At 37.7% G+C, this 14,648-nt stretch overlaps 1 protein-coding gene across 1 annotated transcript; it reads right to left on the bottom strand.

Annotated features, from left to right (window-relative positions):
- Positions 1-3,458: 3,458 nt before the first annotated feature.
- dmrt3a (doublesex and mab-3 related transcription factor 3a) lies at positions 3,459-9,412 on the bottom strand. The gene is made up of 2 exons (XM_066710612.1): positions 7,967-9,412; positions 3,459-4,835 (listed from the first exon to the last, which is right to left on the bottom strand). Exons 1-2 carry the CDS (start codon positions 8,355-8,357, stop codon positions 3,868-3,870), a joined length of 1,359 nt encoding a protein of 452 aa, XP_066566709.1. The 5' UTR covers positions 8,358-9,412; the 3' UTR covers positions 3,459-3,867.
- Positions 9,413-14,648: the final 5,236 nt, after the last annotated feature.

Below are 14,648 nucleotides of genomic sequence, written 5' to 3'. Positions count from 1 at the left end.
AGGGCTCAGATCCAGCCTCCTGTATCTATATATTGCCACTAGATGGAGTAGTTGGATTAGTTTCATTTTTCGTGGTATCGTCCTCAAGATATGCAATATATTGTATTAGAGCTGAGATGTTTTCGATAATGGGCAGCAATGTTTTTCTTTCTCTTTTTTATTCATAATTTGCTTGTAAATTTAATCACATATCAAGGGTTCTTCTATATACATTTTTCTTCTGTTATAAATACATGTTGAATATCAACCCAGATGTTTGTAGTATGATATATATATATATATATATACACACACACAAAAGGCTCATACCAGGGTTACTGTTAGATGACCTAGTAAATTTAGAAGTCCATTAGTGTAAGTGTTGTGTTTCTGCTATGCAAATGTGAATGGGATAAGTGAAGAATTGGTCAAATCCAACTAACTCGAGGTTTTTGTGTTGTCTTATGTGGTGAAGTTTTATAATACCCATATTTATATATTTTTCAATTTTTGTCCACTTTGTCCAGTGTTTATTTAGACAGGATTTGTAATGCAGTCAGGGTCTCCTATCTCAAGCATTTTGATTTGCATTGTTTGTAATCTAGACAAGCTTTTTCTGAGCTTTCTGAGCTCTGATCATTATAAACATAACATTATAAATAAAATTGAAAACAAAACATATTTTTCTTTTAGTTTCTCTAAACTGTAGTGTATTGCCTCAAATATGTTAACCCCACAATTAATTAAGAATAGAAAGATCTGACACCTGGACAGTTTCCACATTGTTGTCAAATATTTTGTGGTTGTCTGTGGTATTTAAGGCATGGAATGGAAATAGGTTGTGAAGAAACTATTAAAGTGCATTGAGTTTTGCAAATGAGTGTAACAAGCCAACAATAATGTTCACGGCAGGTTATCATGTTCCGGAATATAAGAGTACATTCCTTTCACATTTCAGGAAGATTAAAATGTCCATCACTTTATGGATTACAATATCCCCATTATACACTAGTTGTTGTTGTCCATACATAATTTGAGCTTTAGTGTGTCACTTTGCCAGATACTGACTCTACTATAGCAATATATTTTGAACTGTTGACTTATGTTTCTAGAGAGGTCTATACATATTTATTTTACAGTATACATATATATTGAGATTTTGAAGCATTGTATAGTATCACAAATGCATTTGCGTGGCTAAAGTACAAACCAGAAGGGCAGAGCTTAGACTCTTGTGTTGGGATGAATTTTCCTGTCACAATTTTCTCTATGCAGAACAGATATTTATTTAATGTCCTTGAATTAAATGTTCCTCGCGCTGAACAGTGACCCCTATCTCCTTGATTCTGAATTAATTTTGATTTCCTGGCCTAGTAGGATGGTTGCATCCCATTGATCCCCCACAACTGTCGCACCTGATGTTCTGAAATGTTCCCCACGAAAATACTTGACAGGTCAGACCTTGGTTAGTTTCTGATATCTGATTATATCAACCTCCAGCTGTTGTTTTAGAGAGTGGGATTTATGGGTTCATTTGTGCTAAAGCCATTTCCTTGAACATGTTCTGGGCTTAGCTGTGGTGTCATAAAATTCGACCCGTACATCGCTCTGAGTGGACCCCGTGATTCATTGCCCAAGAATTAAAATTCAAGAGCAAGTTTAGAAATTTAACCAGAGTTGGTATTAGGGTTAGAGATGAGCACATTCAAATCATGGAGCATAAAGGCATAAAGTTTGGCTTTTCATAGATAATATTTGAGGAACGTCAAATTTTGTTCTTCAAAATGTGTGCCTTTAAATATGAATATGAACTTGATATGAAAATATGAAGGAAAAAAAAAAGTTTGGTTCCTTAATGGGATTTGTCACATGCAACTACACATCTCAAAGTGAACAAGGGAAAGTTGCGAGAGGTAAACTTTGCTAAACTTCATCAATTCATTCAAACATCCTCTCAGGTTGCATGTACGAGCAGCTCAGGTCCTGGTGTTGTTAGCTACTCCTCTGCAATTATACCATTTACACCTTTATCAAGTTTGAAATCTGAATGACTTTTAATGTGTCACTCATGAATGATCAATGTCACACAATGAAGCCAAAAGGTAGGTGTCTTAATTTAAGAACCTTCACCACGTTAAAGTTAGAAACTTGTGTGTGCTGGATCTTCAGTTTGTTTAAGAGCTGTGCTTGTGAGATCTACGAGCAATTCGGCCATTTAATCATGACTATGTTGATATGTTCAGCTGTATACTGTTTAATCTGAGCCCAGGGGCACGTCTCAAGTGGACTTCCTTTAAAATGTGTTCTTCATAATATAAATTACTCTATTATTAGATGCTGTTGTGATATTGCAGCTAAATGCTTGGTTTGATTAGACCAGAACTGTTTTATGTATTTACATGAAGAGAGACATTGTGGCTCTTCAGGATATATTTTGTGCCATATATATATATATATATATATATATATATATATATATATATATATATATATATGTGTATATTCATCCAGCAATCACAACTGGATACAAAACAAGGCAATGGATTCATAATAGTTAATGTTATACTGCAAATTATGACTGTTGAAATTATTATTTCGGGTCCCCTATTAATTACTGTTGTTGTTCTTGTTTTCTGTTAAAAAAATAAATAAAGCAAATGTGGAAAATATTATTTTTGTATTACGAAGAGTAAATGGAACAAAGGATATCAACAGCACAGATACTGTTTTATTATTATAATGAATATGCTTATTATGAAGAGCAATACACTCTGATAGGGTTAATACCTACATCTTTCTTTATTAAATAACACACATCCAGCTTCCCATTGAGGTCACTATGTTACACATCAAGTCTCTGAATATCATAATTTTCCTATTATACAGTGTTGACAATAAAGGGACTTACTTGTTCTTGTGTCCAGTTGATATAACTCGTTTTCATTTAATCCATTTAAACCAAATAATTCAGAGATTGACCCTGAAGTTTTGTATAAATCTGAGGTTTCAAATACCACACACAAATGCTAGTTAAGAACAGCGCCATGATTGTTTTCCATGACTGTTTGCCACCTGTCATGGTCTAATCGTTCCTGTGTGTCAAAATTTAAACAATATAAGAAAAGGTAGCAGTCCACAAAGATGATTTATTTTGTTGTATTATAGAATAGAGGATACCTTTAATAGAGAAACAGCAAATGTAATTGTTTATATTTGTATATATTGGTATCCTGCTAGCTCCGAATCAAATCAGAAATTGATATTCAAGGCTGTTTTGTTTTAAAATATTTTATTGCAATTGCAGACTTGGTCAGCTAAAATTCATAATCTAGTTCCTATTCTAATAACTTGTTAGTTTGTGGTTTTATTTTTTCTATCTTTACTTCCCACATTGATACACCAAATGTGATCCTGCACTCTGGGTTTGATTTTCGCCACTTGTACATTATTGCAAAAGGTGTGAAGGAAGGAGGCAGAGGTGTAGATCATTACAATGGTTTATTTGGTCTACTCTTGACATGCTACACAGTTTGATCATTTCTACTTTGGAGGACATATTCACAGTAAATTTCATGCAGCCTGGTTATATATATTGACATCCACAGATATAATGTATTATCATTTTATTTTTTTCATGATCAGATGTGTTGATCTGTCCAAAATCGTCTCTGTGTCAATGACATGTAGGCTACTTATCATTGATGAACAAACACTTGAATCAAAATGAAATGCAATACTTTAAATTGTGATTTTCTTTAAATTCTGTCTGTACAAGTTTCACCTTTCTGAATTGCTGTTGTTTTATTTAATATGGAATCCAAAGAAAAGAGTAACTTTAGTACATTCCTGGCACTTCTTTTATCTTGCGTTTGTTAGAATGACAAACATTTAAGTTGAGGAATTTAAAATTCTAGAGTCTGAGGAATCCGATCGCTCGTCATAGTCTTCGTCGGTGTAAATTGGCTGCTTGGGAACGACTGGGCAGACGTCCTCCTGAATTGTAATCCTGTGCTCTTCAGAGGGGCGCGTGGGGAGGACTGGGGAGCTTCTGAAGACGCTGCTGGAAGCACTGGTGAACGGGGAGACGTACTGGGATCTCAGCTGGTACTGCTGCTGCAGAGTCATGGTATTCCACAGAGTTACGTCATTGTGAACAAAGGGATTGCCTTGGCTTCTCGTCAGAGAATTTCTCAGCATCAACGGGTAACGAGGCGGCTGAGGGAAGGGGTGCTGAAGAGGCATGGCTAAAGGACTGGGCACCACGTTGCTGGAATCGGAAGAGAACCTCAACGAATCGGGCACTCTGAACGCCGACCCCACCGACCATTTGGAAGATGACACGGGATAGGACCCCAACGTGTGTTCAAAGAGATGCCCGTTAGAGGGTAAAACGAGCGCCTCTGATCCCTCAGCGGGAGCCCTGTCAGAGTTCAATGTTGACCGGCTGGAGAGGAGCACTTCTATGGCCCCCACCAGGTCCCCCCCACATCCTTTGAGAATCAATTCTAAAACTGCAGGCTTGTGACTAGGAAATATCTTCTTAAGTACTTCAAGGGGAGGTCTGTTAGCCTTCAAATTGAAAGGCAGGGACACTGACCCTGACAAGCCCTCAATCACGAGGTTTGGCTCTCCGTGGTATTTAGGGCTGTCCGCTTTGGCTTCGGCATCACTGCTGCTGCTGCTTTTCTGTGAGGTGTAGCGGCTCTCTTCTGGTAACGGAGCCACTTCTGGCGTTTCGGGTGTGTAGCAAGAGTTGGACTTGGAGACCTCAGGGGAGCTCATCTGGTCTTGCTCTTTGTCACTGTTACTGCCTGTACTGTCTGCTCTGGCCTGGTCCCCTGACAGCTCCTCTGCATCTAGAGAGACAGCAAAACAGGTGCATGTTGGTCAGATACCTTCATGTTGTTAAGGGCCACATGGAAGCTGAATTTATACAACAATATATCAAAGCACTTTACATGTTTATGGAGACAGAACAATAACAGGTGAAACGAGATTCTAGAGACTAGGGTGTTTGATATAGTATATTTTAATTACAGTATGCATTATTTCTCACAATGTGTAAAGCAACTCTAAGAGAATACATTGTGTTTCTTGATGGTGAAAATGCATTTTTGTTTTTAAAACCTTGGGGAAATTAATTTTCACATTTCAAATAATATTAGTATTTTATGGCATATCAGGCCAATTAAACATAAGTGCTGTAAAATGTATTAATACAATTTATTAATACAACAGAATTGAAATGTGTGACTTCATATGGGATTTGAATTTTGACTCCAGGGAGAGTTTTTTTTTCTGCTATGAAGCAACAGAAGGTACAGGGGAGAGTCAGCTAATGAACTTTGTGATGTCTTTAAACTGAACTCCGATTCTTTACGTTATCAGTTCAGAAGTACTGCATGGTTCCCAATTACTTCAGCCTGCCTAACGCTCACACAATATCATAAAACAATTGCATTCCTCATCTGCCGACTTTCTGACTATCTCGTTAAGGCTGGTCCACAGAGCCTCCTCATCTCGCTGGAGAAACGCAACATTCAAGCAATAGGTTATCAGACTGTCCAGGCTCCCGTGATTCATGAAGATTTACTTATTTTTCTGAAAAGCTGTTAACAGAAAGTGCTGACTGGCCAGCAGTGACAAATTTCTCATCAATGCATTTTGACGATATTTTGTAAACAGATTGCCTGTTGCTTGGTAACATTTCAATTGAGTTTGACCTTTCCCAAAAGTTATTGCTATTACATTCGATTTACAATGTCCTCCTTTGATTACTGTAATCTTTTAAACTATAAAATTCATTCATCAGAATGAAATCAGTTTGATAGCAAGTCAATACCAATTCCTTTTTTTACCAGGTTTGGCCTTCTCCATATCTCTCTTTACCAATAATTGTGGTTGAGCTGGGTAAACATAAAAAATACAATTTAATTACAATCTATAGAATGATTGTATGAAAATGAGCAACAACAAAAAGCTAATTCAATGGTCTAATGTAGCCATGATTTTCTTTCAAATACAGGTAATCACTATACACTCATATTTCATATATTTAATCAGTGTTATATCCTTGTTATTGATACATTAATAAAGACAGACTGACAGACATACATAAAGATTGATTGATAGATAGATCGAGAGAGACATACATACATATATACACAAACACACAGAAAGACATAAACTAACGTTGAAATTCTGCATATAATATGTTTTAGTAAATATTGTGCATCTTTTAGTCTGTGTTGCATACTCTCTCCCTCCTAAATATTCTAACAGCGCCTACGTTAAAATTAACACAAAATGTGTTGTCCTTAATCATACTACAGGTGTTAAAGAAACAAACAAAAGATAAAAGATAATAAATACATTGCTTTACATATCTGTAATAAGAATGACAGCCAAAAAAATGCCATTTCACGAATTCGGTTTCAAAATTGTTTAAATAAATAAAATGGTTAATATAAATTAGAATTTATATTTAACGTGACATTTTTTTATGAAGGACACCAGTGCAGGGACTATAAATGCAGTTGAACTTGTCAAAACAAGGGAGATTTCTTGCATTTTCAATTCCTACACTATGTACTTTGCAGGATTATGCCCTGAATTAAAAACACTCCATATCGCAATACATATATATATATATATATATATATATATATATATATATATATATATATATATATATATATATATATATGTATTTCTTTTGTTTGTAGGAAGATATTATCTGAATCGCCTACATCTCTCATTGTTTTATCATTTATCCGCAAAAAAGGAAAATAAAATAATCTGCGTGAACGTTTACATTGTGCGTCAGTACTTATCATGATCTCACATCTTGAAAAATATGAAGCAAGAATGAAGTAAAAAATACATAGTAACTGAATTTATATCTGTGCATTAATTCATTTAATCAGCCATACTGGTATTGTTTTTTGATTGCTACAAAACATTTAGGTTAATATATTATTAGTAGTAGTGGTGGTAATATTAATAATAACAACAACAACAACAATAATAATAATAATAATAATAATAATAATAATAATAATAATAATAATAATAATAATAATAATATAGTGTTCCTTTCGGTACAAATACAAAATTCAAATACGAACTTTTAACTTACAGTCGTTAGATACTTTTCTATTGTCTGCATTAAATATATTCTCTGCGAATGAGTGTGAATTTGTGACAAAATATTATTAGTAGTAGTAGTTTTAACTACTGTTTGAAAAATAAAACACAGTATGAAATATAGTACAATAAAGTGCTCCAGTAATATGAAAAGGCGACGTCAACTCAACTTACTACGCATTCCGTTCATTCATTGATTGCTAAAGCTTTGTTTGTTTGTTTGTTTTAAATACTTTTCAGGTGAGAATAAATTGTGACCCTTTTCATTATGAAATAATAATACAAATCACAGTATAAAAATGCTATACTAAACAACAGGGTGGCCAAACGAAATAGCGTTTCTAACATCCAGTTTGAATGCTTTTATATTTTTACATAGGCCCCTAAGTGGGTGTGGATGTCAGAAAAAATCTAAATTACATTAGGCTCATATTTAACGCCTGTAAAGTGTTTCCAAAAGTTGATTTATGCGTGTTACATTTTATTAGTTACTTTACAAATACCCCATTGGGTTCATGAATTCTGGAAACAATCAGTTTCCCAAATAATTAAACAAGAATCATTTTCTCAACAAAAAGCTCCCAGAAATAGAGAACTAGCGAGCTCCTGTCATTTTATGAAATCTCTTCTGAGATGTACAGTATTTTTAGCATTCAGTGAAACAAGCAAAAGAAACCAGCTAAAATATAACTTTATTGAGATGGACTAAATAAAGACTAGACCTTGAAATAATAAACCATAACTACAATAATAATACTTTTAAACACCATACACGCAGCTTCGCTGCCGGAGCCGGGCCGCGGGCTCAATGGAAGTGGCGGGACGCAGGACTGGCTCTTACCCGCCGCAGACTGCGAGCCCCCGGGCTGGTCCGGCCACCGCAAGCCCACGTCTCCAGTGCGCGGCGGCGGCCCCGGGCTGCTCTCCCCGGAGACGGGCGCCGACAGCCCGGGCAATGTCCTCAAGGACTCGGGGATCAGACTCTCCAGACTCTCGTTGGCCTGCTGCCTCCGGAGGGCCACCTGGGCCGCCATGACCCGCTGGCGCTCGATGATCAGGATGCATTTCTCGCAGGTGCAGTCTTTGAAGCGGCAGTAGCGCTTGTGCCCCTTCAGCCAGGACAGGACCCCGTGGTTTCTGCACCGGGCGCACTTGGGCGTCCTCTGGAGAGGCGCCCGGGGCTGGGAGACGGGGCCTCCCATGTACAGGTAGGGCGATCCGTAACCATTCATTGCTCTCGCCGGGAAAATAACTTCTGCTGGTTCGTTACCTTGGTCTGCCAGCTAAAGTGCCTCTGATAGAGATGAGGCGCGGAGTTGAAGCTGCACTTCAGGCGGAGGTCCTGCGCTGCTGCTAACACTGGAGGACATCAGCTCCACTCGGGATGAGAGGTGTGGACTCAGAGATGAAGATCCCCCTTTCCCCTGGCAATAAAGATGTGCAGCAGGGAGACTGACACGCATTGATGGCAGCAATTAACCAATTACTGTCTCTCCCACTCCGGGCACTGACCCTGGCTGACCAGCACGCACTGAGATCTGCTTTTTTCAGGATCCAACTGGCGATTTATGAGAGAATCACGTTTATTAAAGTCAAGTTTGTTTCGTTTCTTTCTTTATGCGACTTTGCAAATATTACACTTAAATACAACGCCTACACCTGAACAACCCTCACATTTCAATAAGATCCAATCCACTTTTCAGCCCCCGAAATGTGGCATTTATTTTGCATCTTTTTTTTCTTCCAAAGTACCCAGTAGAATTACTTTTAAAAGCTTTGAATAACAAACTCCGGTGTCGCACTTCTGGAAAACGCGCCTCTTTGTTTTCGAGTTGTATCTATTTTACAAATGCATTCAAATGGAGAAATGCACTTTTCTCTGCAACTGTTAAGATGTGCACTTTCAGGTGCATCTAAAGAAGGGATTGCAAATGCGCATGCGTATTTGAACCAAGACTGAAGAGAAACCACTTTTTTTTTCTTCCTCCTTACCTGTTATTCTAGCCAAGTCATGTGCAACAAACTTTAAAAGAGCTGGAGACCGGTCTTTCTTTGTGCACTTTCGTCCCTAAAGAGCCAACATGAGTTCATTCAAAGGCACAGTGTCATATACGGCATTTGACATGGCAGCTAATTATGGTTTGTAATATGAAAAGGTGGATGAACTGTGCAAGCATATTTGCAGAGTTTATTGCGCTGCATTTTAGTGTTCATGTACTGTAAAGAGCTAATGAAACGGGCAAAAAATTAACACCTAAATGGCTGGTAGTCAGCAGATAATGACAGACATTCGTTTAACCGACAATTACCAGTTACAACATATTTTGAAGTAAATTATTTTATCTTTGTATGTATTTGTTAAAGCAATGTTTGTCGTGTGTGTACTTTTTTCGAACACTGTAAAAGACTACTTTAAAATACATTTACAAAAGTATTAATAGCTAATGTGTATTATAAAAAAAGTTTTGTTAAGAATATATAAATAAGGATAAGATGGATGGTATATAGATAGATAGATAGATAGATAGATACCCAGGTAACAAATTAAGGTTGCAACGTTGTCAAATGTTGCAGAAACGTTGTGTATTACTAAGGTAAATAGATAGATAGCTTTTCTTTAGTATTGCTTACACAAGATGTGTTTAATGCGTTCAATCACTTTTGAAATTCAAACACGCATATTTCGTTTATTAAGAGCTGCTGAACAATACTCGCCAATATTTTTAGTGAAACTGGGGTAAGTGTTTAGGATGCTAAAATGTCCCCTGCCTGAGCGCCCACTGAAACACAACACCGGACACCCCCCAGTCCCATTCCTGGCCCTAAAAGGGGTCATTCAAGCACATAATGGGATCCCAGCAGAAAGCCTTTCAGAACAGGGGGCCATGGTAAACTTCACCACATGAACTCCGTTTCCACGGCTATTAAGCTTTTAATTGGAAAATAGCAGAGGAAATTTCAAGGTGACTATAATGCTATAATCCAGATACTGGAGGTGGGAGGCAGTGGTGTATGTGTACTGAGCGTTAATGCATAATAAAATTATTTATGTTTTATGTCACCGTTAGTAGAGTGTATACAATACATAAATAAAAAGCTGTTCCCCACAAAAGGTGACACAGGCAACTATTGTATGATATTTGCTCTTATAATTTAATTGTCTCAAGTATTTACACTTCAGTAATAATATCCCATTACTGTTTATTCTGTGCCTGAGCGTGGAGGATTAAATAATTGAATAACTGCGTGTAATAATGAAGCCAGTTTTAATGTAGAACAACAATATCTAACTCTCATAACAATCTTCAGCGCTGACATATTTATAATATATGTTGTGTTTGTTTGTTTTATATTTTATTTCTCGAAAGAGGATGGGAAATGTAAACCGCTTTTGCTCTTTCCGCCCGCTGTTTAATAAGCATGTTTTATAAGTATTTTAGCGTTAGTGAAATACACTAGACAGTCGCCTTCAGGATATCAGATATTCTCTATTTTGGTTGTGTCTGTCTAGGAACAGTTATAATTTAAATAAGTATGAAGCATAACATAATCCCTGTCCTTGTCTCGCTTGACCGATCAGCTGTGGTATGAAAACCAAATCTGATTATTGAGGCTTGACTGTAGACTTTTCATTTAAAACATCTGAATAGATTGAGTCAGTGTTCATCATGGACATACAGGTAATATGGCCATGAAAAACGCCTTTCCTAGGGGTTGGAACAATATGTTTGCATCTATATGTCTATATATATATATATGTGTGTGTGTGTGCGTTTTGATATTAATACCTGGATCTGCGCATTCATGGGGTGGGCGTTTTACTCCTCATGCCAGTTATTTTGTAATGATTCCTTTACATATTTCTGTATATACACTCACCTAAAGGATTATTAGGAACACCATACTAATACTGTGTTTGACCCCCTTTCGCCTTCAGAACTGCCTTAATTCTACGTGGCATTGATTCAACAAGGTGCTGAAAGCATTCTTTAGAAATGTTGGCCCATATTGATAGGATAGCATCTTGCAGTTGATGGAGATTTGTGGGATGCACATCCAGGGCACGAAGCTCCCGTTCCACCACATCCCAAAGATGCTCTATTGGGTTGAGATCTGGTGACTGTGGGGGCCAGTTTAGTACAGTGAACTCATTGTCATGTTCAAGAAACCAATTTGAAATGATTCGACCTTTGTGACATGGTGCATTATCCTGCTGGAAGTAGCCATCAGAGGATGGGTACATGGTGGTCATAAAGGGATGGACATGGTCAGAAACAATGCTCAGGTAGGCCGTGGCATTTAAACGATGCCAATTGGCACTAAGGGGCCTAAAGTGTGCCAAGAAAACATCCCCCACACCATTACACCACCACCACCAGCCTGCACAGTGGTGACAAGGCATGATGGATCCATGTTCTCATTCTGTTTACGCCAAATTCTGACTCTACCATCTGAATGTCTCAACAGAAATCGAGACTCATCAGACCAGGCAACATTTTTCCAGTCTTCAACTGTCCAATTTTGGTGAGCTTGTGCAAATTGTAGCCTCTTTTTCCTATTTGTAGTGGAGATGAGTGGTACCCGGTGGGGTCTTCTGCTGTTGTAGCCCATCCGCCTCAAGGTTGTACGTGTTGTGGCTTCACAAATGCTTTGCTGCATACCTCGGTTGTAACGAGTGGTTATTTCAGTCAAAGTTGCTCTTCTATCAGCTTGAATCAGTCGGCCCATTCTCCTCTGACCTCTAGCATCAACAAGGCATTTTCGCCCACAGGACTGCCGCATACTGGATGTTTTTCCCTTTTCACACCATTCTTTGTAAACCCTAGAAATGGTTGTGCGTGAAAATCCCAGTAACTGAGCAGATTGTGAAATACTCAGACCGGCCCGTCTGGCACCAACAACCATGCCACGCTCAAAATTGCTTAAATCACCTTTCTTTCCCATTCAGACATTCAGTTTGGAGTTCAGGAGATTGTCTTGACCAGGACCACACCCCTAAATGCATTGAAGCAACTGCCATGTGATTGGTTGGTTAGATAATTGCATTAATGAGAAATTGAACAGGTGTTCCTAATAATCCTTTAGGTGAGTGTACATTATATAATTTAATATATGTCACTTGCCCTCAATACAATCTGATCCAAGCACCTACGGTAAAAGAATAATCTTCTATCCAATATTATCCCGTGTTGCTGTAATTTAGGGCCATATCAATCAATGCATATTTATTTATTATCTCATCACCGTTAATTACACGGTGATTGTATTCTGTTTCCAACTGGGAATACTGTGTATTGGTGTGTGCTGTTGTTCACCAAAATATAAGCACAGTGCTATTATTTGATGTAATCAGCTAATTTGTTTAATCACATTATAAAAAATACATGACTTATGTCATCTTTAGGAAATGTCTACATGCTTTGTATGGGTGTTGGATATCTTTAAGTATTGTAATTCAGAATTGTGAAGAAAATGTTTATTTTGCCTGGATCTGTTCTCCCAAATCTAACTACAATCATATTTGATTTCCTTCCTTGGAGCAGGTAACTCATCATATAGTCCTTTCAAGTAGGCAAAATGTCAAAGTACACAGATTAGGTTCACATAACTTTGCTACATTTCTTTGTATTGGCTGGCAGAGCCACCACCTCCTGCAACTGTAGTTTGGTTAGTTCTATCAGCAGCACTTATCATTTGATGGCCATTGAAATGCTTATCGATTACTGGATGGATATCACTGTACATAAATGCTAAAGCAAATCCTGTGACATCACCAGGGCCACCAGCACTGGCTATTAACCTGATTCCTGTGCTTGGGAGCAAGGCACCAATACATGTGCAATGAAATGGACAAACTAACTTACTAGGAAAGTGCTTCAGAGGTTCATCCCAGTATGATTTAAAAACAGTTATTTATGTTAAAAATCTATTGCACAATTTACTGCTGTTAGTTTGCCTTACTTCACACTAGCTGAGTGTTTATATCAAGTCAGCACACGGGAGTACGCCAGTAATTTATTGCATTTTTTATTGCAGCAGGCTAAGAGTAAATATCCTATTTTTTAAGTGCTGAATTACAAATTAAAATAAATATAAATGTTGGAACGCTATTTCGGAATTTGAAATGCATAATGGCATTTTCTATGTGAATTAAACAGTTTCCCTTGGGTCTATGAAATACAAAGTGAAACACTGAGGATTTGTATGAGATACATACAGATCCTAGGTATTTCAAATAAATAAATAAGCTTTGCATAGTGGTCAGTGTGTACCCATCGCAAACTACCTTAATCCTCTCATCATTTTGATTGGTGAGTCTTAAGACCACTAGGTGTCATTTCAGTCAGTAGTCAGTAGCTGTTTAAGGTTCCTTCAATCACACAATGGTTTATTTCCCGAAGAGTTCAAGCCGGCCCTCACCCATGCCATGCCTCGACACAAGGACAAATCATTTTTCTTGCCGAATCTCTTCAATTCATCTCAGTTTGACCTTTGGTTGGGGCTTTAGACACAAATCCATTTTTGACTAATCACACCATAATGTTGTCTAGGAACTTTTCAAGCATGGCGATGCAGTTTTTGCATACTGTGCACACTGGGTTTTGTATACTTTGTTGACATTAAGCTTGCTCAACTGCCTCTATCTCTCAGGTCTGGGTAGGGTCCTTTATGTACATGAACTAGTTCTACTAATATCAAACAACTTTGCCATCTTTGTTTAACTGTGACCATTTCCTGTGTAACTTTTTCAGCCATGTGTTTTACTCTTTTATAATATTGTCCAAGTAATGACCCTGTTGTTTCATCTAGGCTTGGGGGGAAAATAAATCTTAGGTTCTCATAATTGACTGTGTTTGTTCGGCTAAAACGCATACATTATTTTAATAGTTTCTAGATACAACCCATGGAACTGTTAACAGTGTTCAAGAGAGAATATCTGTGCAGCTCCAGTTCGTCCAGAGATATGAAACATAAATAAGTTCATTTATAGCAAATGTGCTAGGTTGTGGAGTGGGTTCCTAAGTTAAGAAGTACCATGTATGTAATTTATATTTCATTGATAGCAGGGGAATAGACAACAATACAAGTTGCAAGGGTCATGCTTGTTGTTTTTGGCTAATAATGCAACTGCAACACAGATGGGTCACAGTGCGAGAAGGTCTGGCATCAGTCTTCTGAAGGGGAGCATCTCCTTAGGGCTGAGAGCAGAAACGACGCTGGCTGCTGGACCTAAAGGTATAAATGGTTTTTGTTTGTGAAAACCCATCTGAGGAGCAGTTTGGGCTGCAGTGTGGATGTGAGAGGGTTGCTTGGTCTACGAAGGATGGGATTTCATTGGGGGGTGAGGTCTGCTGCTGGCTCCATTGTGGCTGCAGGGCAGTGTAAAGCTACTGTAGTTTGCCACTGAAACTTAATTTATTTAATATGTTCCTTATTTCACAAATGGTTAATCATATCTGTATCTCTTTAAATAAGCACTGTCAGAAGCTGTTCCTGTAACAAGATAGCTGGCATTAACTGTA

The sequence above is a fragment of the Amia ocellicauda genome, chromosome 8 (assembly GCF_036373705.1).
Source record: "Amia ocellicauda isolate fAmiCal2 chromosome 8, fAmiCal2.hap1, whole genome shotgun sequence".
Lineage (NCBI taxonomy): Eukaryota > Metazoa > Chordata > Actinopteri > Amiiformes > Amiidae > Amia > Amia ocellicauda.
Note: the sequence above shows the minus strand (reverse complement) of the source record. Positions and strands in the feature narration are given on the sequence as shown.